The sequence below is a fragment of the Ictidomys tridecemlineatus genome, chromosome 5 (assembly GCF_052094955.1).
Source record: "Ictidomys tridecemlineatus isolate mIctTri1 chromosome 5, mIctTri1.hap1, whole genome shotgun sequence".
In the NCBI taxonomy this organism is placed as follows: Eukaryota; Metazoa; Chordata; class Mammalia; order Rodentia; family Sciuridae; genus Ictidomys; species Ictidomys tridecemlineatus.
In genome coordinates, this window is record NC_135481.1 from 177,164,051 (window position 1) to 177,190,588 (window position 26,538).

The 26,538-nt window shown below is 38.7% G+C and overlaps 1 protein-coding gene and 1 non-coding gene across 4 annotated transcripts in view; both read left to right on the forward strand.

Moving 5' to 3' along the window:
- Cbfa2t2 (CBFA2/RUNX1 partner transcriptional co-repressor 2) overlaps positions 1 to 26,538 on the forward strand; it is a 141,115-nt gene that overhangs the window by 83,417 nt on the left and 31,160 nt on the right. For 2 of the 3 annotated variants that reach the window (XM_078051634.1, XM_078051635.1), the window contains exons 2-4: positions 11,830 to 11,973; positions 16,419 to 16,660; positions 25,683 to 25,772. In XM_078051634.1, coding sequence (XP_077907760.1) covers positions 11,830 to 11,973; positions 16,419 to 16,660; positions 25,683 to 25,772 — 476 coding nt within the window. The remainder of the gene's footprint in view (positions 1 to 11,829; positions 11,974 to 16,418; positions 16,661 to 25,682; positions 25,773 to 26,538) is intronic. The other variant, XM_078051636.1, reaches the window with a different exon arrangement.
- Positions 6,705 to 6,783, forward strand: Trnam-cau (transfer RNA methionine (anticodon CAU)). Its single transcript has one exon. It is a non-coding gene; the product is annotated as a tRNA-Met (tRNA).

The following is a 26,538-nucleotide window of genomic DNA, read 5'->3' on the forward strand; positions in this document are numbered from 1 at the left end:
CGAACCCGGGTCGCACGCATGCCAGGCGAGCGCGCTACTGCTTGAGCCACAACCCCAGCCCCAAGTTTACTTTCTAATTGAAAGATGGGAATGGGCAAATATTCCTTTGAATTGGGTGATTTTATTTTTACTTAACAGAATAAAATTAAAATAGCTAAAGTTAACAGCCTTTTAAAAAGTTGTGTCCCCACCCCTACCCCCATACTGGTGATTGAACCCAAGAGCTGTTAGCCACTGAGCCACATCCCCAGCCCTTTTTTGTAAAATTGTATTTAGAGACAGGGTCTTGCTGAGTTGCTAAGTGCCTACTAAGTTGCTGGGACTGGCTTTGAACTTGTGATCCTCCTGCCTCAGCCTCCCAAGCTGCTCGGACTACACTCTTGTGCCACCATGCCTGGCTCTAAAAATTAATATTTTTCAATCTGAAATAATAACAGCACGTGTATGGAGGAGGAGGATACATCTAAATAAATATAGCATCTTTGCTGGGCATGGTGGCACACTCCTGTAATTCCAGCAGCTTCGGAGGCTGAGGCAGGAGGATCTCGAGTTCAGAGCCAGGTTTAGCAAAAACTGAGGTGCTAAGCATCTCAGTGAGCATCTCTAAATAAAATACAAAATAGGGCTGGGGATATGGCTTAGTGGCCAAGTGCTCCTGAGTTCAATCCCTTGAACCAAAATAAATAAGTAAATAAAGCATCTTTGAGATGGAAAAGCCTACGGAGAGAATTAGATGAACAAAAAATAGTGATGTCTGCATTAGTCTCCAATATTACACAGCAATTTAAGAACATAGATATTGAGCTTCTTAATTAACACAATTAATGGAGCCATGATTTCTATAACGTTGTGTTGTCTTCTTTAATGTCACAGTGATGTATTAATGGTATATTTATTTAGTGGTACTGAAGAATTAATATAATTCTTTATCTCTCCTATCACATAAAGCTGCCTGAATTTTTAAGATTAACTGAATGGTCTGTGACCCAGAATTACGGTAAATATAACCTGCTTATAACTGTGCCATTATAACTAAATACCATAATTGTCCTTTTTTTAAAAAAAAAAAAAACTTTTCCTAACTTTATTTAATATGGTAAAATACTAATTTATAACATCTATCATCTTAAATCATTTTATGTTACAGTTCAGTGATATGGAGTACATTCATACTGTTTTGCAGCCATTATTATCATCCATCTCCATAATGCTTTTCAAAGAACAAACTTTGTCCATTAAACAATAACTCTCCATTTCTTTCTACTTCCAGCCTCTGACAGCTACCCTTGTATTTTCTGTAAGTGGAAGCATATAGTCTTTGTCTTTTTCTGGCTACCTATTAAGCATAATATCCTCAAGGTTCCTCCATGTTGTAGCATGTTTGAATTTCATTCCTTTTAGTTTTTATATTATTTTTTTTTAATTTTTATTTATTTTTTGGTGGACACAAATCTTTATTTTATTTGTATGTGGTGCTGAGGATCAAACCCAGCACCTCGCGCATGCCAGGCGAGTGCGCTACCGCTTGAGCCACATCCCCAGCCCGTTATATTATTATTTTAAAATTTATTTGGGGTGCAGGAATTGAACCCAGGGTGCTTGAACACTGAGTCAATCTCAAGTCCTTTATTATTTTTTATTTTGAGACAGGATCTCATTAAGTTGCTGAGGCTGGTCTTGAATTTGGAATACCCCTGCCTCAGCCTCCCAGTCGGGTTACAAGTGTTTGCCCCCACACCTGGCTTGAATTCAAGCTTTCCTTTTAAGGCTGAATGATATTCCAAGGCTGTAGATATGTACTACATTTTGTTCATTCATCTGTTCAGTACACTTGGTTTGATTGCATTGTGAAAAATGCCGTGACTATGGCAGTATGTCTTCAAGATCCTGATTTTAAAATTCTTTTGAGTAAACAGAGAAGTGGAAGGTACTGGATCATATGGTTATTCGATTTCTTCTTTTTCGAGGTACTTTTATACTGTTTTCCACAGAAGTTGTACCACTTTATGTTCCATCCAAACATGCACAACCGATTACATTTTTTTTTTCTTCCATTTGCTTTGTAGTAGTCAGCTACTGTGTTGTAATGTTGGAATCATCAGTAGCTACCACGAGGAGGCATAAGATTTACTGTCAAGTAAGTACATGCAAGAGAGATACTGAAGGGTTTAAGCATGGAAGTAACAAGTGGGTTTGTGTTCTGAAAGATAAAATATCTTTGTGATTACTATGATGTAGTTGGAAGGAAGATGAATCCGAAGGGTTTAGATCCAAACAAGAGGATCACAATAGACCGAGCCAGAGAAAATAGTAAATGTCTGAACAAAGACAGTAGAAATGGAAAAGGAAAAAGGAATAAAATGCAGTGCTGGAATCAAATCGAGGTCTTGCAAGCACTCTACCACTGAGTTATATCCTCAGCCCCCTCTCTCTTCTTTTAATTAATTAATTACATGCGATACGTGCCCGTTGAAAACGGGTGTTTTGTCACTAAATTACATCTCTAGGCTCTCCCCTACCACATACCTTTTGAGACAGGGTCTTGCTTACCTGCCCCAGCTGGCCATGAACTTGGGATTTTCCTGCTGCAGGCTCCAAAGTTCTTTTACATTTGTTATCTCAAGGAACCAACAAATTTATTCTACACCTGTTGGATTCCAACAGTTGGATGAAACCCCTCCTTGTTCTCTACTTCAATTTCCCACACGAGGCAGCTTCTACTTCGGACTGCTCTCCCACCCCAAACTAAGAGTCTTTCATCTGTTTTGTTTTGTGTGTGATCCTGAGTATTCAATCTAGGGACTCTCTACCAATGAGCTACATTCCCATCCCTTTTCATGGTTATAGAAGAATATCAGAGTTTAGCAACATCCAGAGGACCATGAAGGCCAGTCTGAGAGCAGAAGAAAGTAGTGGGACTTCCTGATGAAGTAGGTGCTTGGCAGCAGAGTGCAAAATTAGGTTGGATCCTTGAGAAGGTTCATTTAGGAGAGAGGCAAGAAACAACTGCCCTAGGAATGGATCAGGGATGCTTATGAAGAAGTAGAAATGACAAGGTTATGCTAGGCCCAGGGACATGAAAGAAGAAAAATTGAAAGTCCAGTCGAGTCTTAATGCAGTGCCACTTTAGACCACTGTAATTTGGTGTGGGTGCCTTAGTTGCTGAGGGTGCGTCAGGGAGATGGGCAAAACTTTTGTTATTCCAGTGCTATGCACCACAGGCACTTTCAGGTAACAAGTGCAGTGAAGAAAATATTGTGGGATAATCTGGTAGAAGGAGTGGAGGAGAACTTGAGTTGGGGAAGATCCCTCTGGAGCAAATGACATTTGAGGTGACATCAGAATGGCAAGAGGTCAGACATGAACAGTGGGACCCGGGAGCAATTCTAAGCATAAGAAATAGTCTGAGCTAAGACACTGAAGTTGAGTTCTCTTGGTATATTTGATAGAGAAAATAACAGCATGGTTCATGCTATAGTAAGGGGCAGGACAGGTAGAATAGGTGATTTTGAAAAACTTGGAATAAGTTAGCATTTTTTAAACTCCTTGGTTTCAGGATCCCTTTACCCTTGTAAAAATTATTAAGGCCCCCAAGTTATGTTTATGGAACCCACCCCCCAACACACACACTTTGAAAATTAAAAAAAAAAAAATTTAAGCTAGTCATGGTGGTGTGCCCCTATAATCCCAGCAGCTCAGGAGATTGAGGCAGGAGGATTGCAAGTTTGAGTCCCGCCTCAGCAATTTAGCAAGGCCCTGAAATTACTAAGAGACCCTGTCTAAAAAATAAAAATGGGCTGGTTATGTGGCTCAGTGATTCAGCGCCCCTGGGTTCCATCTCCAGTACCAAAAAAAAAAAAAAAAAAAGCGAATCACCGCTTAAGATATGAAAATTGTTTTGATTTATCCTCCTCTCCACCCCCCCCCCCAAAAAGGAGTCTCCAGGAGGAAAAAACAACTTTTTCTCCACCTCCCCAAGATTAGAAAGAGTTTATTCCTTGACAGTCTCAGATTCTCTTGAGTCTCTGGACTTTGCTGCACAGTGTTAAAGAGGTATAGCCTCCATAAGAAGGCAAGATGGTCATCAAATGTAATTTAAGTAATGTCTGTTCATGTGAGAAATATTAACTTGGTGGAGACTTGAAACAGATGGTGTGCAGTTGGAGTAGATAACTATATTATTCCAAGTAAACATTTGTTGGATCTGGGAAGCAGCAATCCACATTTCACTTTTCCCTATTTACATTATCAGGTCAGCTGTGTTGCTGCTGCTTTTAACTTGCATTAAGGTTATCAAGGAGGGGTTGATGTTGGTAGGCTGATTACAATATATCTTTAAATATTAAAATCATTAGCATTGGAAGAGACCCTTGAGTTACTCTCAGCATATAGTAGCATGGTGATTATTGATGCATTGGGTAGCTAATAAAACCTAATATTTGGGTCTGATAGAGCAGTTTCTTATCTGTTACTTTAGTTGCCTTTTCTAGTCCCTACCCTGTCTCCATTTTACAAATGAGGAAGCCAGCACTCTGGAGTGACTTGTCCAGGGTTCCACAGTAGCTGATAAATTAACAGAATGAGGGTTGAGTCACAGCTTCCAGTTTCATTGCCCAGTGTCATTCTACAGTAGCCTACCTATGACTCTTCAGGAACATAAATCTCTAGCTGGTGTAGAATTTTGTGCTTTTGCCACACTGCATTTTTCATCTTTGCTGCAAACAAGCTTTTCATATTTCTGTTATTCTGCTTTAGATAAGAGATGAACTTACTTGAGGAGTGGAAGTTTTATTATTAATTCTTATCTGGCCTAATGTAGTATATAGCCATTGTTTCTCATTCAGTTAAGTTCTAGAGAGAGTTGTGTACAGTGTTTTACATGTTTATATTTATATACCCTTTGTTACAAATAAAATATCCATAGTTTTCTTCTTTTCTCTCTTGTATCAAGGATTGAACCCAAGGGCACTACACCTCTAAGCTATATCCCCTTCCCTTTTTAAATATTACATTTAGAGACAGAGACAGTATCTCACTGAGTTATTTAGGCTGAAGCTGGCTTTGAACTCAGGATCCTCTAGCTTCAGTTTCCCAAGCTGCCAGGATTACAGGCATGTGTCACCACACTCGGCTGGCTGCTCTATTCAGTCACCTTTTTTAGATTCTTGACTTTCATGACGATCAGTTCTTGAACCTCTATTTTATTCTCACTTTCTTGTAGATATTTGGTCTTGAGCTGATTTTTTTTTTTTTTTTTTTTTTTTTTAAGTACTGGGGATAGAACCCAGAACCCATGTAGCTTGTCATGCAAGCTACATCCCCAGCCCTTTTTATTTTGAGTCAGGGTCTTTTTAAGTTACTGAGGCTGGCCTCAAACATGCTCCTCTCCTGTTCTCCCTGAGTATCTGGGATTACAGGCATGCACCACCATGCTGGGCCTGCTCCCTGGTGCATTAAATAGGATTTATAAATAGGAATTATATATTTATATACCATTAATTGACAACATCTCATTACAAGTTCTTTCTTTCTACCTCATGCCTCAGATCCAGACTTCTTTCTATACCTGGCTGCGTGTCCTACATTTCTGATGGAATATCTATTAGGCATCTCACCAGTTAATCCCATTCTTTAGCTGCTCCTCAGCCTATCTTCTTTCCTATTTCAACTCCTCCTTCCAGTTGCTCAGGATAAAACCTCAGGATTGTACCTTGACCTGTCTCATGTAATCCTTTTTTTTTTTTTAAATTCTTTATCTTCTGCAATAGGAAACCTATTGTTACACATCCCACCCCACCCCCCAATTTTTATTTTGGAATAGAATCTTTCTAAGTTTCCCAGGCTGGCCTCAAACTTGCAATCCTCCTGCCTCAGTCTCCTGAGTCTCTGAGATTATAAGTTTGTGCCTACATATCCAGCAAGAATGCAATTAATTTTTAAAAGCTTAGATCTTCCTCTAACAACCTTGGTGAACCTGTATCGTTTTTGTTTTTGTACCAGGGATTGAACCCAGGGTCACTCAACCACTGAGCCACATCCTCAGCCCTTTTTACTTTTTGAGACAAGGTCTTGCTAAATTGCTGAGGTTGGTCTTGCAATCCTCTTCCCTTGGCCTCCTGAGCAGCTGGGATTACAGGCGAGTGCCACCATGCCTAGCTCCTATGTCTTAATCTTAATAATTGGGTTGTAAATTTCTCTTTGCCTTCTATGTAGAAAGTCATCTGGTTTATTCAAAAAGATTTTCTTTCTTCCTTTCCAGTCCTTACACCCTGTATTCTTCTTGCTGTCATGCCACTATGGCTTGACTCCTAAATAAATGGTGAATAAAAGTGTTTATATTGGACACCTGTTTCTTTTTAGTTGAAAGAAATGCTTGTAGTATTTTCTCAATAAGTATGACATTTATGTGGGTTATTGGAAAAAAACCTTTATTAAGGAATTGAAATATTTCTGCTTTTGTTGATATTTATGAATAGGAACTGTGTTTTCCCAAATGCCTTTTCTTTAATTACTGAGATAATCTTAAAATTTTAAGATATTTATATGGGGAGTTTTTATCTGTTTATATTGTTTCTTCATTCCCTTCCTCCCTCCTTTTTTTTTTTTTCCCCCTGGGTAGGGAGTACTCAGGGTTTGAACCCAGAGACATTAACTACAGAGCCACATCCTCCCTAGCCCTTATTAAAAATATTTTATTTAGGGATGGGGATATAGCTCAGTTGGTAGAGTGCTTGCCTCATATGCACAAGGCCCTGGGTTCAATCCCCAGCAACCCTGCCCCCACCCCACCCCCCAAAAAAGAGACAGGGTCTTGCTGAGTTGCTTAGGGCCTCACGAAGTTGCTGAGGCTGCTTTGAACTCTTGATCCTCCTGCCTCAGCCTCCTGAGATTACAGGCGTGCACACCACAGCAGCTGGCTGGCTTTGTTTTTTTCTAATATTAAAGTATCCCTGTATTCTCGAATAACCTTGAGTATGATTTTTGTAAAAGAATGCACTGTTGGATTTGGTTTACTATTTTTTCTCAGCTTCATTGTTGTCTTCTCTCATGCCCCTTTATGTTTAATTTCTTTCTGTCAGTCCCTGGAAGCCACTGGTCTGCTTTCGAAGCCGGCTTTGTCTAAAGTTTCATATAAATGAAATAATGTGTTATGTGGCCCTTTGGCATCTTTCATCTTTCACTTACCTTAATACTTTAGATATTTATCTATCCATGTATGTGTGTCAGGAGTTAGTTCCTGTGTGTTATAATTTTGTTATTCTTTGACTAATGTTGAGCATTTTATTATGTGTTTATTAACCATTTCAATATCTTCTTTTGGGGGTGTCTGTCTCCCCCTCCTCACCTCCCTCTGTCTCTGTCTCTTAGGGATGGAACCCAGGGCCTCATGCATGCTAGACAGGCTCTCTACCATTGAGCTATATCCTCAGGTGCCCTCCCCCCCTTAAATTACTGTGAGACATTCTCAACTTTAAGTTGATAAGGCTAACCTCGAACTTGAGATCCTTCTGTCTTAGCCTCCTAAGTGTGTTTTACCTTACCCAGGTCTCCCAATATTTCTTAGCAGACTGATTTGATTTTAAAGATTCAGATATAATGGCTTCCTTGGCCATCCTGTTTGGAATGATCATTATTTCTGGCATACTTCTGAAAAATCTACATTTTACTCTTTTTTTTTTTTTCTCAGTGATGATACACAGGAATACTTGACCATATCTTCTTTCCAAAATTTAATTTAGATAACTATCTCAAAAGCCAAGTAAAATGATTAATTCTAACGAATTTTTAATCTAATTAAATAAAACATGTATGAGTGTGCTGCATACCAGCCTCTGTTATGTTCATTATGATACCCCCAGAACCAGCCTTTGTTGTGTAATCCCCAAAGACAAATGGGAAAATAAACAACTATCCTTATAAAATATCCTTTACACATCAAACTCAGCTTCTTTTTTCTAAATGTGGTGCCATCCTTTAGATCTAGGAATTTCTTATGTTTCCAGTTTGGTTTGTAGTCTTTTCCCTCACATTATAGCATTATTTTTGATCTCATATTTACATCTCTTTATTGTTTCTTTGCTAGCCTCATACGAAGTTTAAAAAGCTTCCAAGGAAATATATTTTATAATTATTTGTAAATATCCCTGTTTGTGGGCAATTTTTCATGGAGGATTCTTCTCAAATAGTACTTGTCTAGGATATTTACCAATAATGTATTCAATAGTACTTTCTTTTGTGGACCTATAGAATAATTCTTTATAGTTTCATGATTGTTTGTTTTTATGGTTTAGAGATTGAACCCAGGAGCGCTCTACCACTGAACTACATCCCTTTTCAAAAATTTTTATTTTGAAGGTAGAACTCATGAAAATCAAAGAGAGATCAATAGAAGAAAGGGACCAAAGGGAGGAGGGAGTGCTAGGGAGTGATATTGGCCAAATTCTATTTTTATACATTGTGTGCATGCACATTTGTAGTAACATATCCCATCATCATGTGTAACTATAATGCACCAATAAAAAATATTGGTGGTATTTTGAGACAGGTCTTGCTAAATTGTTCAGGCTGGCCTCAAATTTGCAACCCTCCTGTTTTTAGCTTCTTAAGTAACTGGGATCACAAGCATGTGCCATTGTGCCTGGCAATGGAAAGAATTTTCTGTTTCTTGAACTTTAAAATTTTTAAAATTAAAAAGTGCTCAAGATGTGTGTGGTTGGTTCTTAAAGGGATTCAGCTAAAATATATATAAACAGTGATTTCATAAAAATTCAGGAAGAAGTCACTTTCACAATGATGACATAAGGGCATGCCATAGCTATCTGTCTTCCTATAGGAAGTTCCTCTGCTCCTACTGTGACCCCAAGCAGAGTTAAAATGCATACTTTGAAACATACCCTTTACCTATCATCTGAGCAACTGATCAGTTTGATCAGGTTATACAAAACATGAGGTGCATTCATGCAACCCAGGCTCTAACAAAAATACGTATATTGTATTTGATGCTTTTATGACTTTAAATTCTTGGATCATTCTATATAGTATGTCTGACGTTATATATAGATAAATTATTAGTCAGAAAAATTCTGAGTAGCCGGAACTACAGGTATGCAGCACTATGCCTGGCTGCCAAGTTGTTTTGTTTGTGGTGCTGGGGATCAAACCCAGGACTTAATGCATACTAGGCAAACGCTGTACCACTGAGCTACATTCCTAATCCTAGTTTGTTCTTATTATCCCTCACTTTTACATATGTTGAAAAGTGAGATCCAAAAAGGTAAAATGATTTGCTAAAATCCATGTAATAGAAAAGTTTTCACACCAAATCTATTTCCTTACCTGTGATTTTCCTGCTGTAGTATTGCTTGAAACATGAGGAATGACACTGAGGTTGCAGGTTTATGGGTAATGAAGTTAATAAGAGAGGCGTAGGACGTGTAAACAGCATTTTTGAGGCTGAGCTTTGTTCACTGTCTAAACTTTTAGTTGGTAAGAGCATCATGTCATCGCAGTTGGTCTATTCCACCTTTTTTATCCTGCCAAATGCTGAATGTTAAAACACATCTCACTGTTACGCCCTCCTCCGGCCTTTGGCGCCCTCGCTGTAAAGGCAGGTGGTCTGAAGAAAGACTCCCTCCAGGTTGCTGCACACAGTACGTACACATAACAGTGCGAGACAACTGTCAGTTCCTTCCTTCCCTTCTCCACCCCCTACAGAAAGCTGGGCCCCAGATGGAAGAGCTGGAAATGTGTCAAGTGTTCTTTGAAGGGCATTGAGAAAACACTGTCAGGGAGGAAAAGGCAAGCGCAACAGCTCATTAGTCTACTAATCAGACAGGATGACCATCAATTTCACAGGGAAAATGTCCTGAGCCGAGGGATGACAAGGGCTTTCAGAATACTACACATTTTTAAAAAAAATTGTTTTTGTAGTTGGACACAATATCTTTATTTTATTTATTGTCATGTGGTGCTGAGGATCGAACCCAGGGCCTCAAACGCTAGGCCTGTGCTTTACCGCTGAGCCACAACCCCAGCCCCAATACTACACATTTTTGACAGGATTTGTAACTTGGGAGCTTGACTCCCTTGACTTTCTTTATTCATTATATCCTTTCCCAAAATGCGGTCACTATAAACTGAAGCATTAAAGGTAATAATTGGGCCTATAATCACAGTGAATCAGGAGGCTGAGGCAGGAGATTGCAAGTTTGAGGCCAGGTGGGACAACTTAGCAAAACCCTATATTGAAATAAAAATAAGTTACTGAAGCTGGGCACATGGGCACACGCCTGTATCCCTAGCAGCACAGGAGGCTGAGGCGAAGGATCAGGAGTTCAAAGCCAGCCTCAGCAAAAGCAAGGTGCTAATAAGCAGCTTAGTAAGACCCTGTCTGTAAATAAAATATAAAATAGGGATAGGGTGTGGCTCAGTAGTCTCCAGTTCAGGTACTAAAAATAAATAAACAAGTTACTGACAGCCTTGCCTCAGTAATATTTATTTTTTAGTTTTTGGCGGAGACAACATCTTTGTTTGTATGTGGTGCTGAGGCTCAAATCCGGGCCGCACGCTTGCCAGGCCAGCACGCTACCGCTTGATCCACATCGCCAGCCCCTTGCTTAGATGTTAAGGCTGGTCGCAAAGTTGCCATTCTCCTGCCTCAACCTTCTGAGTAACTGAAATTGTAGGAATGAGTCACTATGTCTGGCACCTGAAAACTCTTTTCAATGTCAGTAAGTTTATCTAATTTTTCTTTTTGGAGTTTCTTTGTTGTTCATTGTTATCAAACAGCTGCTTGTTGTCAGTTATCCACAGGGATGAAATTGTTCATCGTTAATTTAGAATCAGTTGTACTTTTTATTTTTTTAGTATAGCTTATATCATAAGTAACATTGACTCCACCTTCTTTTCCTTTATTAGTATAGTTGACTATATAAAAATTTAGTATTTCATCACCAGCAGAAATTTATATACAACTGATATTGATTCTGTTTCCATGTCATGCAATGGAGGCCTTTTAGCTGTTTATAGTTTAGCTGTTTCCACTTTACTTAATTGATTTGTTTATAAGGAGTAGTCTAGAAAGAATACAATTGAGGTACCCATGTTTGGAATCTGGTTTCTCCCTTTCTCAGACACTCTGTAAACTGTTAACAAAGTACCACAAACTGGTTCCCTTAAGATGTTAGAAACTTATTCTCTTACACTTTAGGAGCCAGAAGTCCAAAATCAAAACCAAGGTGTATGTGTGTGTAAGGAGGGAGGGAGAGAGAAAGACCGAGATCTCATGCCCGCGCAGGGCTGATTCTTCCTTGAGTCCTCAGAGGGAGATAGCAGTTCCGTGCCTGGCTCCCAATTTCTGGTGTTTGCCAATATTCTCTGCAGTCCTTAGTTTGTAGATGAATCCTTGAGTCTGTGCCTTCATTGCTACACGATCTTCTGTGTGATGATTTTCATACAAAGACACTTTTTCCCAATAGGTAGCATACACATCAAGATGTTAGGAAATGGGGGCTGGGGTTGTGGCTCAATGGCAGAGCTCTTGCCTGTCGTGTGTGAGGCACCAGGTTTGATCCTCAGCACCATAAATAAATAGATAGATAGATAGATAGATAGATAGATAGATAATAAAGGGCACATCAACAACTAAAAACTATTTTTAAAAAATGATGTTAGGAATAGACATAATCTTTTTTGGAAGCAAACATTTCACCCATTGTACTAAACCTCTACTTTTCAGTCTTCTAGGAAAACAAGTTGGAATTTCAAATTAATGTTGCTGTTTTAATGCCTTATAGGAATTCTGACCTCCATTTATTTTATTCTCTCCAGTTGGTTCTGAGAAAAGGGTGCCAGCAATGCCTGGATCGCCTGTGGAAGTGAAGATACAGTCAAGATCCTCACCTCCCATCATGCCACCCCTCCCACCAATAAATCCTGGAGGACCAAGGCCAGTGTCCTTTACTCCTACAGCATGTGAGAACTCTTAATTACTTGGGTTTGTGGTTCAGAGTGACATTTGTACCTAAGTGACTGGCTTTCATTACACATATACTATTCAACATTTTCAAAGTACTGGTAAGCCAGATATAGTGGTGCACTCCTATAATCCCAGCAGCTTGGGAGACTAAGTCAAGAGGATTGCCAGTTCAGAGCCAGCCTCAGCAACCTAGTGAGGCCCTAGGCAACTCAGCAAGACCCTGTCTCAAAATTAAACTTAAAAAAAAAAAAAAAAAAAAAAAGGCTGGGGATACTGCTCAGTGGTTAAGTGATCCTGGGTTTAATTCCTTGTATTAAAAAAAAAAAAAGGCAAAATGCTATTAAAATATTAACAAATAGATATGGTTGTTTCCAACTTTCATAAGTTTCTTATTCTCTCTGAGAATTATAATAAGCTTAGGTTAAAAAAAAAGAAAATGGAGGGATCGGGATGTGGCTCAAGTGATAGTGCCCTTGCCTGACATTCATGAGACACTGGGTTCGATTGTCAGCACTACATAAAAATAAAGATATTGTCCATCTAAAAGTTAAAAAAAAAACAAAAACCAAGTTTGATTGCTTTTTCTTTTTTTTAAGTAGAGTATATTGTTTTCATACTCTTTAGTTGTTAAGTAAATATTTTACTTCCTTTACTCAAAAAATGAATTTAGATTATATTGATTTATAAGATTCAAAATAAATTTTATAAAATTATTGAACTACTTCTAAAACTGTTCCAGGACTATCATTGTTAAATCCCTTTATGAAAGAAAATGTTATGGTCTCAGTTTTGTAGGGCTGCCAAAACAAAATATCATATCACTGGTTGACTTATTTATTTCTAAAAGTTCTGGAGATTAGAAGTCAAAGGTCAAGGTGTTGGCAGGTGTGGTCTGTCCTGAAGCCTTTCTCCTTGGGCTTATGGATGCTCACCTTCTTGCTGGTCCTTACATGGCCTTTCCACTATGCGTAGGCATAGCTGCTATCTCTTCTGTGTATAAGAACACTAATTTGATCTAATTTAACCATTGTATATTCCTTCAAGTCTTTGTCTCCAAATACATTTACATTCTGAGGTATGAAGGGTTTGGACTTAAGCATGCGAATTTTCAAGCAGACACAATTCAATCCATAACATTTACATGAGCCTATAAATACAAAACAAAGGATTCAACCTCACTAGCAAGGAAATGCATATTATAAACTAGTATAATACCTTTGCACAACTACTATGTTCAAAGTATAAAAGAATGTCAGATTTTGCTGTGAATTTATGAGCAATCTGGACACTCGTGAATTGCTAGTTGAAGTGTAATTGGGTACAGTCACTTGTGCAAATTGTTTGGCAGTATGTTCCAAAGCTGAATTTCCACACACTTTATATGTCAGCAGTTTCACTCATATATATATTTAAACAAACCTCAGTTTAAAATCTAGGCTTAGATACATACATATATGTCTTGATTTAATTCTACTTTTCATTCAAATTCTGCCAGCATTCATGTTGACCCTCTTGTACGTATTTTGCCTCATAAACCAGAACACACTTGCTCTTTTTGGAGTGCCGAAAACATGTCAGAGCATTGTGGTAGATGCTGGGTATATTGTTTTATTTAAATTATACTTTCTCAAATTTGTGTTTATATGTTTATCATTTTAAAACACAAGAGAGGGCTGGGAATGTAGTGCAGTGATAGGCCACGTGCCTATCATTTTTGAGGCCCTGGTATGATTCCTTATATAGCAATTGTGGAGGAAAAAAAGGCAAGAGAGGGGTTGCGGTTGTGGCTCAGCCATAGAGCACTCATCTAGTGCAGTGAGGCCCTGGGTTTGATCCTCAGCACCACATAAAAATAAATAAATAAAGGTATTGACAGCTACAACTAAAAAATAAATATTTTTTAAAAAGAAAAAAAGGGCAAGAGAGTGTAAGATGTACAGCCCTAGTAGAAGGTTTAATTATTTTCCCAAAACATTTGAAATCGGATAACTAATAATTGTAGCATTCAGTTGAACCAGAGTAAAATAAAAGAAGTTTAATAACCTTTTTCTTAAATTCTGTTTTGTATCTCAAAAGCAAACAGCCTTAGTCATAGGTAGACTTGAAATGAAACAGATTTCATTCCTGCTTAGCTGAGTGCTAGTGTGCACACCTGTAGTGCCAGCAGCCCAGGAGGCTGAGGCAAGAGGCTGCAAATTCAAAGCCAGCCTCAGCAACTTAGCAAGACTCTGTCTCAAAATTAAAAATGAAAAGGCTAGCGATGTGGTTCAGTGATTCAACATCCCTGGATTCAATCCCTGGTACCAACAAAACAGCAGCAACAACAACAACAAAAAAACCCTGCTTAGCGTTCCTATTTTAACACACACACAATAGGTATATGTAAATCTAGCCCTGATGTATACATGTACTGAAATATCCCGTAGTAATAAATAAATAAAATGTTAGTCTTTTTTACCTCCACAATTGGCTGCATGGAGGTGGATATATTTTATTTTGGAAAATGTAAGCATAAGGTTTTATTAAGAAGACTGTAAAAAAGCCTATCTGCATGTCATGGTGGCTAAAAACACAGTAATATCTTATTACATTGTTTCAAGAGGGCAGCTCTATGCCAAGAATTGACCTTTCTGTGAAAACTAAGAAATGACAGACCATTATAACTAATTTTTTGTGTTGTTGAGGTTGAATGTTTATCTTTGCTTTCCAGTGGCTTTAGTAATCTCTTTTAAGAAAATAGGAGATAATTCACCCATTTTTCCTCTGCTTTAGCTAGTCTTTTATGCAGTGAAGCATTTAGCACTATTTTCTTAAAAACTTACCTTGGTTAACTAATGAATCAAAATTAAAAGTGTACATATAGTATATACGGTTTACAAAAGCTTAAGAGAATGCACTAATGTGTAAGGTATTTCTCATCAAGATTTGGTGGTGCACACATGTAATCACAGCATTTAGGCATCTGAGAAGGATCAAAAACCAGCTTCAGTAACTTAGGGAGACCATGTCTTTTTAAAAAAAAAAAAAAAAGCTGCAGTTTACTCAGTGGTTCAGCACCCCTGGGTTCAATCCCTGATAGAGAGAGAGAGAGAGAGAGAGGGAGAGAGGGAGGGAGAGAGAGAGAGAATGTGTAATCTATTGGCAATGCAAATATAGAAAAAAATAAGTAGATATGCATGGTGGCTTATGACTGCATGCCTGGCTGCTCAGGAAGCTGAGGGAGGTGGATTATAAGTTTGAGACAAGCCTGAGCAACTTAGTGGAAGCTTGTCTCAAAAGTTCAAAAGGCACTGGGAATATAGGTCAGTGCTAAACTATGCCTGGGTTCAATCCTCAGTACCACCAAAAAAGAAAGAAGGAAAGAAGTACAGTTTAGAAAGTAAAATAGTGGAAGTATGTACACAGGCAACAAAGAATATTTATTAAATCTGCCAACATTTAAATTTAAAGTGGAGCAGCAATATGTTTGTCAAAGAAAGCTTCTTAATACAGGTGATACCTAAGCTATAGAGGTCAAATTTGAATATGGATTGGTCCAGGAAGAGAGAACAGAGATGATCAGGTGACTTTGACTAACTTAGAGGAAAGAAAAGTGAAGTAGGAAAATGGTTGTGATTGATGAGTTTTTGTGGACATAATACAGGTAAATATCAGTTTTCTAAGCTAGGTAAAGATTAAATGCTTAGGCTTTGTTTTTTGGTTTTTTGTTTTTTGTTTTTTGTTTTTTGTTTTTTTGTTGTTGTTGTTGTTTTGGTGGGGAGGTACTGGAGATCTAACCCAGGAGCACTGAACTACATCCTGAGCCCTTTTTGTTTCTATTTTGAGACAGAATCTTGCTAAGTCACTGATATTATAGGCATATGCCACCGCGACTGCATGATTAGGCTTTTCAACTTTTCTCCAATCTTGACTTAAATTGTTTCCTACGTTTTTAGATACTTTCATCTTAGATATCTTTTTCTTTTCTTTCCTTTTTTTTTTTTTTTGGTACCAAAGATTGAACCAGGGATGCTTAACCGTGAGTCACATTCTCAGCCCTTTCTATTTTTTTATTTAGAGACAAGGCCTCGCTAAAGTGCTGAGGCTGGTTTTGAACTTTCGATCTTCATGCCTCAGCTTCCTGAGCCACTGGGATTACAGGCTTGTGCCACCAAGCCCAGCTCACCTTAGATTTTATGATTAAGTAAAATCTATAAGTCTGGCGCTGATGCCTGGCTCTGCACTTCTGTTTTAACACATTATTCTGTTACCATTATTTACCTGACAGTGTGTCTCATTATACATAAAAGTATTATTGAGGACAGAAACAGCTTTGCATATTCTTTTAAAATGTACTTTACAAAATTTGAATGAATAAATGAAAGAGAACACAAACCAGAAGAAATTAACAAAGGCCTTCATGGTCTGTAAATTGAGTCTTTCAATTTTGGCTTCCTTTTAGTAAGCAATGGTATCAACCATTCTCCTCCTACCCTGAATGGCGCTCCATCACCACCACAAAGATTCAGCAATGGTCCTGCCTCTTCCACTTCGTCTGCGCTAACAAATCAGCAATTACCAGCCACTTGTGGAGCTCGGCAACTCAGCAAGTTGAAACGCTTTCTCACCACTCTGCAACAGTTTGGCAATGATATCTCGCCTGAGATTGGGGAGAAGGTTCGGACTCTCGTTCTAGCACTGGTGGTAAGTATAGCATCTCTGTGCCCTGGGTGTGTGGGTCACATTCATAGCCAACAGAGAAGTTGTAGATTTTTATAATTTATGTAAAGCTGTTGAATTATAGTTTCATGATGGTAAGGTTTATAAAAGTAAGAAAGTCAGTAATGCTTACCTTGTTGGTTTAATTCTAATAAGTTTAGGATTTGGCTTAAAACAGGTTTCAGCAGACCTGCTGAGATTAATACAAGGTTTTTTTGTGATTTAATATATTCAGTCCCTAGTGTATTGTTTCCAAACCAAAGAGAATAGAGAAGTATCAAGTTTAATTTTTAGAATAATGGTTTGTAAAATTGTAAGTTTCATAATTTAAATAAATAGTATCAAAGGATTACATTGTCCAGCTCATCATGCATACAGTTTCTTTAGGATTTTTAAGGTACAGGTATTTTTCTTTCTACACTGAACATGGTGAGCCTGTATATAAAATATTGCTTTTCTGAAATCACTAGCTGGATGAGGTTTGACTCTGAGTTTATAAGGGAAATGGTACCAGTTTTCAGTATATATCAGATAGATACTTCAGAATTTATCTCAAGAAAAGTGTTCTGTGCTCTTTCCTGCATATTAGCATATATGTGATAAAAAGAAAATGAAGGTCTGGTGCTGATGCCTGGCTCTGCACTTCTGTTTTAACACATTATTCTGTTACCATTATTTAGTTGACAAGTCACATTATTTACCTTCATGTCAGATTTCTCACATTTCTCAGAGTATAATTCAGAATCCTTTCTGGTGGTCCAAAAGGTCAGAATTATTTTCATAGCCATATTAAGTCATTTATTTGCCTTTTTGTTGTTGTTCTTTTAAGAATGTGTGGTGAGCCTGGCGAAGTGGCACATGCCTATAGTCCCAGCAGCTCAGGAGGTTGAGGCAAGAGGACTGCAAGTTCAAAGCCATCCTCAGCAATTTAGTGAGGCCCTAAGCAAGTGCGTGTTTCAACATAAAATATAAAAGGGCTGAGGATGTGGCTCAGTGATCGAGCACTCCTGATTCAATTCCTGATACTAAAGAAACAAAAGTTTGCAGTGAGCCAGGCTCAGTGGCGTGTGCCTATAATCCCAACTACTTGGGAGGGCCAAGACAGGAGGATCAAAAGTTGGACCTAGCCTGGCAACTTAGTAAGACCCGGTCTTAAGATTGAAAGTAAAACCAGGCATTGTGTCACACACATGTAATCACAGAGGATCAGGAGTTTGAGACAGGACGATTTCCATTTTGAGGTCAGCCTCAGCAACTTTGTGGACCCTATGGCCAAAAAATAACAATAAAATAAAAATAAAAAGGATTGAGCATGTGGCTCAGTGGTAAATTGCCCTGGATTCAGGGATGGGGTGGAAGGTGGGCAATGGGGAATGAGTTTGCAGTGGAATTTGCTAGGGGCTATATGGCATGAAATATTGCAAAAGATAAAGTATATAGAAGCAGATAGTAGAAATTAGTTGTCTTTTCTTATGCTGGATATTTAAGAGATTTATAAAACTGTGAAACAGAACACTCAGCACATTTCTCTCAGAAAATTTTTTATTTTTAAAATGTTATAAAATATGTAATGGATTATTTTGAAATAGGTTAAAACTTTTTTTTTTTTTTATACCAGGGATTGAACCCGGGGCACTTAACCACTGAGCCACATCCCCAGCCAGTTTTTATATTTTGAGACAGGGCTTGAACTCAAAAATCTCCTGCCTCAGCCTCCCAAGCTACTGGGATTACAGGTATGCACCACCATGCCTGGCTCTAAAACCTCAGTTTTAATTTCTAAATTGGTTTGAATATCAGTAGATGTAATTCACATAAATTATAGGGATTCTGAGACTAAAAGGTTTAAGAACTGACTCCTTAATAGATTTTTTTTTAAAATTTATTTATTTTAAATTACCTTCATGTCACATTTCTCAGAGTATAATTCAGAATCCTTTCTGGTGGTCCAAAAGGTCAGAATTATTTTCATAGCCATATTAAGTCATTTATTTGCCTTTTTGTTGTTGTTCTTTTAAGAATGTGTGGTTAAAGAGTTGAATGCATTTTGATTCATTGTCCACAATTGAAGCACAATTTTGATTCATTGTCTACAATTGAAGCACAATTTTTCATGTCTCTGGTTGTACATGATGTAGCATCACACCATATATGCATACATGAACCTAGGGTAATGATGTCCATCTCATTCAATCATTTTTCCTGCCCTCATGTATGTTCCCTACCTCTCCCTCCCTTTTTCCAATCAAAGTTCCTCATCTCCCCCACCTCCCCCCCTTTATGAATCTGCATTCAATTATCAGAACGTTTCAGCCTTTGGTTTTTTAGGATTAGCTTACTTCACTTAGCATGATATTCTCCAACTCCATCCATTCACCTGCAAATACCATAATCTTATTCTCTTTTTTTTTTTTAAAGAGAGAGTGAGAGAGGAGAGAGTGAGAGAGGAGAGAGAGAGAGAGAGAGAGAGAGAGAGAGAGAGAGAGAGAGAGAGAGAGAGAGAGAGAATTTTTAATATTTATTTTTCAGTTCTCGGAGGACACAACATCTTTGTTGGTATATGGTGCTGAGGATCGAACCCGGGTCGCATGCATGCCAGGCGGAGCCACATCCCCAGCCCAATCTTATTCTCTTTTAATGCTGAGTAATATTCCATTGTGTATCTATACCAGTTTCTTTATCCATTCATCTATTGAAGGGCATCTAGGTTGGCTCCACAGTTTACCTATTGTGAATTGAGCTGCTATGAACATTGATGTGGCTACATTATTTTAGTATGCTGATTTTCAGTCCTTTGGGTATAGACTGAGGAGGGGGGAGAGCTGGGTCAAATGGTGGTTTCATTCCAAGTTTTCTAAGAACTCTCCATATTGCTTTCTATATTGGTTGCACCAATTTGCAGTCCCACCAGCAATGTATGAGTGTACCTTTTCCCCCACATCCTTGACAACTAATTGTTTTCTGTATTCTTGATAACTGCCGTTCTGACTGGAGTGATATGAAATCTTAGAGTAGCTTTGATTTACATTCCTCTAATTGTTAGAGATGTTGAACATATATTTGTTGATTGAATGTATATCTTCTTCTGAGAAGTGTCTGTTCAGCTTGTTAGCCCATTTATTGATTGGATTTTTTGTGGTAAGTTTGAGTTCTTTATATATCCTGGAGATTAATGCGCTATCTGATATGCATGTGGCAAAAATTTGTTCCCAAAATGTAGGCTTTCTATTCACCTCATTGATAGTTTGTTTTGCTGAGAAGATTTTTAGTTTGAGTCCATCCCATTTATTAATTCTTTTTTTTTTTTTTTTTTTTTTGGTACCAGGGATTGAATTCAGGAGCACTCAACTACTCAGCCACATCCCCAGCCCTTTTTTGAATTTTATTTAGAGGCAGGATTTCACTGATTTGCTTAGTGCCTTGCTTTTTGCTGAGGCTGGCTTTGAACTAATGATCCTCCTGCCTCAGCCTCCTGAGCCGCTGGGATTATAGGTGTGCACCACTGCATCTGGCTAATTTTTTATTTTAACTCTTATGCTTTAGGAGTCTTATTAAGGAAGTTGAGGCCTAATTGGATGTGATGAAGATTTGGGCTTTTTTTTTTCCTCTGTTAGGCACAGGGTCTCTGGACTAATTCCTAGGTCCTTAATCGACTGAGTTGAGTTTGGGTTGCATGGTGAGAGATAGGGTTTCTTTTTTCATTTTGCTGCGTATGGATTTCCAATTCTCCCAGCATAATTTGTTGAAGAAGCTATCTTTTCTCCAATGTATGTTTATGGCACCTTTGTCTAGTATGAGATAACTGTATTTCTGTGGGTTTGTCTCTGTGTCTTCTATTCTGTATCATTGGTCTACATGTCTGTTTTGGTAACAATATCATGCTGTTTTGTTACTATAAAGCTTTGTAGTATAGTTTAATGTCTAGTATTCTGATGCCTCTTGCTTCATTGTTCTTGCTAAGGATTGCTTTGGCTATTTTGGGTCTCTTATTTTTCCAAATGAAAAGCAATTTCTATAAGGAATGACGATGGGATTTTAATTGGAATCGCACTGAATCTGTTTGGCGCTTTGGGGTAATATGGGCATTTGGACAATATTAATTTTGCCTATCAAACAGCATGTGAGATCTTTCCATCTTCTAAGGTCTTCTTCAATTTGCTTCTTTAGCATCCTGTAGTTTTCAATGTAGAGGTCTTCCTTCATCTCTTTTGTTAAGTTCATTCCCAATTTTTCCTAATTTATTTTTCAGAGGATTCATCACTGATGTATAGAAATGCATTTGATTTATGGGTATTGATTTTATATCCTGTTACTTTGCTGAATTCATTAATTAATTCTAGAAGTTGTCTGGAGATTTCTAAGTCTAATATTCAAGAAACAACTTTATGCAAAACAAATGCAATAAATTACTTCCATCATTAATGACATAGAGACAAGGTCTTGCTATGCTGCTTAGGGTCTCTCTCAGATGCTGAGGCTGGCTTTGATCTTGTGATCCTCCTGCCTTAGCCTCCTGAGCCACTGGAATTACAGGCATGCACCACCATGCCCATCTAGAGTGATGATTTATTACAGGTATATAATAAGAATACATAACCAGATCAAAAAGGAGAGTGACATGGCAGAGTCTGGTTAAATCCATGTTTCATCTTCCTTTGTGCTCTCTCCTCTCTTGAATAGTCATACAGAATGCATTCTCTTTCCAACAGGGAGTATACAGCAGCACGTGTGCAGTGCTCCTGCCAAGGGAAGGCTATTAGAGAGTCTACTCAAGGTTTTATTGGGACCTGGTCACATAGACCGTCTATCCCTGGCACCTTCCAGAAGGAAAGTAGGTGTTTAGTATAAATCATATATGTTGTTAGCAGAAACAGTCTAGGTACAGTGAGTGAGGACCTATCAGGATACCTCTATCAGGAAAAATCTGGGATTGTTTTTGTTTTGTTTTTAAATTTGTCTTGGTGTGTATGTGTTTATAGTCTTTTTTTTTTTTTTCTTATTTTGTTTTTTGGAAAACAAACAAAAAAAACTATTGGTCAATTTTAGACTACTATAGAAAAGTCTTATTGGATCTAGACTAATGTACTTTGTCTTGAATGCCAAAGTTGAAAATAGAGCAGACATCAAGATGTTATGCAATTCCAGCAGCAAATTACTTTAAAGTAGAGTCTGTGCTTAAAGATAATTTCAAGCTGGGCATGGTGGCGCAGCTTCAGAAATTGAGGCAGAAGGACCTTAAATTCAAGGCCAGCCGTAGCACTTTAGCAAGGCCTCCTTTAGGCTTGTCCTGTTCAATGAACCTCAGCGCTAGGTGCAGCTCCATCAATCTCTTGTGGGTGTCTCTTCCTATGATAAGAGGGTGTATTGGTGGTACCAGTACTGTTCAACATCCTTGAACAGTGGATATTTCTGTAATGAAGGAAGTTCACAGGGCTGTGCTTTCCAAGTTATATTCTTAAGTGTTTAATTTTTTGCATCTCCATCTAGTTGCTACATTTGAAACACAGCATTAATTTACATTCACCCCTTTATTTGACCTAATTTGAAGAATTGTGCTTTTAACCTGATCCATAGAACAGAGAGGTTTAAAAACATTCCCTCTCATTCAGTTGAAATGGAAAACAACAGTTGAAAACATTTCATCTGACTTCCTTGCTGCCTGGATATCTGACTCCTTTACATACATTTATTTTCCAATCCATCTAGCTCTTCAGTAGAAAGCCGCTATTACATATATTGTCATTTATGAAGGAAGATGGAGAATCACAACTTTAAGTGGGATAAGTTTTGTCTTAGACTTTGATACCCGCCAGTTAGGGTATCTTAATAGCAAGTTGCTCTCCCATCACTTTTCCTTCTCTCTGTCCTGCTGTTCCTTTCACCATGCTATGAGGACAGTTTTTTTTTCTCCTGGGTTTCATTTTCTAACTTTGTGTCCATATTTATCATTCCTCTCCATACAGGAAGCCCTTTTCTTACAGAGCCATGGTAGGACACTTTAAAATCCCAGTAGAAAACACTAAAAGGAAGTCTGTAAAATCACTAGTGATTAACTCCCGGGAATCTATTTTCTCAATCTTCCTTTGTGTTGTGTTCTTTGTATTCTCAAAATGATAACATTATGTATTTGAATTGCTGAAAAATTGAAAATGAAGATATATGGATATAGGGCTGGGGTTGTGGCTCAGCAGTGGAGCGCTCACCTAGCACATGCGAGGCCCTGGGTTCGATCCTCAGCACCACATAAAAAATAAATAAATAAAATAAAGGTATTGTGTCCAACTACAAATAAAAAATAAAAACATTTTTTAAAAAAAGATATATGTATATAAAACTGTATTGGTGCAATGATGATAATTAAAAATATGGAGGGCTGGGGTTGTAGCTCATTGGTAGAGTGCTCACCTAGCATGCATGGGGCACTGGGTTTAATCCTCAGCACCACATAAAAAGATATCGTGTCCACCTAAAATTAAAAAATAAATATTTTTAAAAATGGAAAAAAAAACAGTGAATCTCTTTCTGGTTATAAAAAGGTTGTGTAGCATCAAACAGACCAGAGGTAAAGGTGGGGGTCAGGAATCCAGTCAGAAAAGCTGGTTAACTGTGTCCTTGGACCTCACAGGGGGGAGAGGAAGGGGGCTGAATGCAAGAGCAGTAATTCCAGAAAGATTGCAGTGGTGCGGGGAGGACCCTGCAGGAGGACAACAGCAATCTTTCCTTTGTAGATGACAAGGAGCCCTCACTCACCTTCAAGCTCTGGAGGCTTGATATGGAGCTGGGGATTAAGGAGTCCCCAGAGAATATCACAAGAATGCGTCAGAACACTCTACAGTGCACTCAAAGCAGTTCTAGGACTGCTTGACATTGGTGCCACATGTGTCCTTCAGCCATTCCCAGAAGAGGTCGTCTTTCTTTAGCACCAAAAACTGACCAAGAATGACATACGCCTTGTCAAAGCCGCTTTCCTCCAGTTTCTTACCCAGGACTTCACCAGTCCCAGCCATTTTCCCTGAAGCCAGAGTAAGATCCAAAATGGAGGCCATGTTTAGAATGAATTCCAGGAAAAGTTGAATGTTAAAGAGGTCCGGAAAAGCCCTGAGCCCATCCCAAAGAAATGTTAATGAAGATTATTTCTTTGCCCCACCTGTGCCCCACCCTTCAGGCCTTCCCACTTACATTTCATCAATGAAAGAACTATAAAGAGGGGAAACAACCACACTTCCATCTCTTGGGACCCCTTCTTCCTCCAGGAGAATCTTTTCTGCTGTCCTTTAATAAACTTCTATTTTCCACTCTGACCCTGCCTTGGCATGCTTCTCTGGTGAAGCAAGGACTCATCACCGATCAACAGCGGTAACATCCCTACTGGCTTTTTCCCATGGGGACTTTAGGTGCTTTGGAGAGGTTGTCTTTTTTTTTTTTTTTTTTTTTTGTACTTGTCGATGAACAGAATGCTTTATTTAATTTTATTTATTTTTATGTGGTGCTAAGGATTGAACCCAGTACCTCACACATGCCAGGAAAGTGCTCTGCCACGGAGCTATAGCCCCATCCCAGGTTGTCCTCTTATTTTTCTTTTTTTCTTTAAAAACATGAGAAAGTTATGCCCAGGAGGTATGTTGAGCCTATGAAAAATGAACTTCAGGGCTAGGAATGTAGCTCACTGGTAGAATCCTTGCACAGCATGTGTGAATCCTTGCCTTAAAAAGGGAATTTTTAGTGGGTTGCAGTGGTGCACACCTGTAATCCCAGTAGTTTGGGAGGCTGAGGCAGGAGGACCAGAAGTTCAAAGCCAGCCTTAGCTATTTAGCAAAGCCTTAATCAACTCAACACGACCCTGTCTCTAAATAAAATATAAAAAGGACTGGAGATTTTGCTCTATGGTTAAGTCCCCCTGAGTTCAATCCTCAGTACCAAATAAAGGAACTTTTCTTTTTTTTTTTTTAAAGTACTTTTTAGTTGTAGTTGGACATAATACCTTTATTTATTTTATTTATTTTATGTGGTGCTGAGGATCGAACCCAGGGCCTTGAGCATGTTAGGCGAGTGCTCGACCACTGAGCCACAACCCCAGCCCCAAAAAGGAACTTTTCAAAAAGTATGACACTAGGTTGTTAATTCAGGAAGAACTATATACTTGATTCTGTGGAACTGAGAAGACTTGCAGTGAACCCCCTCAACATGAGGGGACCTGAGGGCCTCTTTTCATGGGTTGTGAGGAATGAAGTGCCTATTCTTTCCCAGAAGGAAGAATTTAGATTTGGGGGTCGTAGAATTTCTGCCATTAATAAAACAGCATTTTGTGATCAATATACACAATGGCATGTTCCTTGGCCATAAAGAAGAATGAAATTAGGGCATTGGCCCCTAAATGGGTGGAACTGGGGGCTATCATGCCAAGAAATAAGCTAATCCCCAAAAAAGCAAAGTCCAAATGTTCTCTCTGATATGCAGATGCTGACTCACAATGGGGGGGGGGTCCCACCTGATTAGACTAGGGGCAGGTGGGAATGGGAAAGACAGTGGAATAAATTGGAGCACAACCAGTGTAACTTCATATCATATATAACCACAAGAATGGGAATTTATACCCCATGTATGTATGATATGTGAAAATACATTTTACTGTCCTATATAATTAAAAAGAACAAATTTTCAACATGCTCAAAAAACAGAAAGAAGGAAAACAGCATTTTGTCCAGACACAGTGAGGCATATCTGTAATCCCAGCAGCTCAGGAGGCTGACATATGAGGATTGCCAGTTCAAGACCAGCATCAGCAACTAAACAGTGAGAGGCTGTCTCAAAACAAAAAACAAAAAGGGCTGGGGATGTGGCTCCCAGTGGTAAAGCATTCCTGGGTTAAATATCTAGTAACCAGTGGGGTGGGGGGACAGTATTGAGTCAACCTTTGAGTAAGAGTTCTTAAGTTCCCTATGATTTAAAAGGGTTCAGCACCGAGTCAGTGTTGGAAGTTGAATAACAGCATTATTCCTCTTTTCAGAACTCAACAGTGACAATTGAAGAATTCCATTGCAAGCTCCAAGAGGCTACAAACTTTCCTCTTCGTCCTTTTGTGATTCCATTCCTCAAGGTAATTCTATGAGAACCACTGAATGTAATTGTTTTCAGCATTTCTACAAGATCCAGGGATCCCTGTTATGTGATCTAAATCAGGGTGGGTTGCCACATTTTCATATCAGTGTTTTATTGGGGGCTGGTAGAGAGGTGTGAATGCAGTTTGCCAAATACATTAGCCTCATGCTTGATGAGATGAGAATTTTAATAGCCTTGTGTTGTGATTTTTGTGCAGTCACTGTTGGTAATACAGAGAAGGGGCAAGTAGAGACAGGAGGAGGACATGAGTGGGGTTAGTGAAGACCTAAGAAGTTACTGGCCAGTAAATCTTTAGGGTGTGGTGGAGGTAGAAAAGTGTATTATTGTAAGGGTCCAGCAAAACATCAGAGGAAGAGACCACAAGATACCAGCTTCATGCAATGAGCAGGAGGGAGTTTATTGAAGAGGATCCTAAGTCAGGGTGCTGAGGCCCAAGGCTCACTCAGGAAGGGAGAGTGGCCCAGAGCCCTAAGCAGAGGTCAAGCAAAGCTTAACACTTTTTGGGGAGAGGGGGTGGGCTTTTCATACATCAGAACAAATCATCATGAGGTGCAGGAAAATTGAACAACAACTCTGAGACATGATTAGCACATTCATTGGCGGGAACAGGTCGGGCGGGGGTGATTGGTCACTCCTAAGCAGGGTACACATTCAAACTGATTGGTTAGGGCTAAATGGCCAGTAGGGCGTTGTCTTAACTATCTCAGGAATTTCAGGTTCTGGGTGTAGCAGAGGAACTTAAC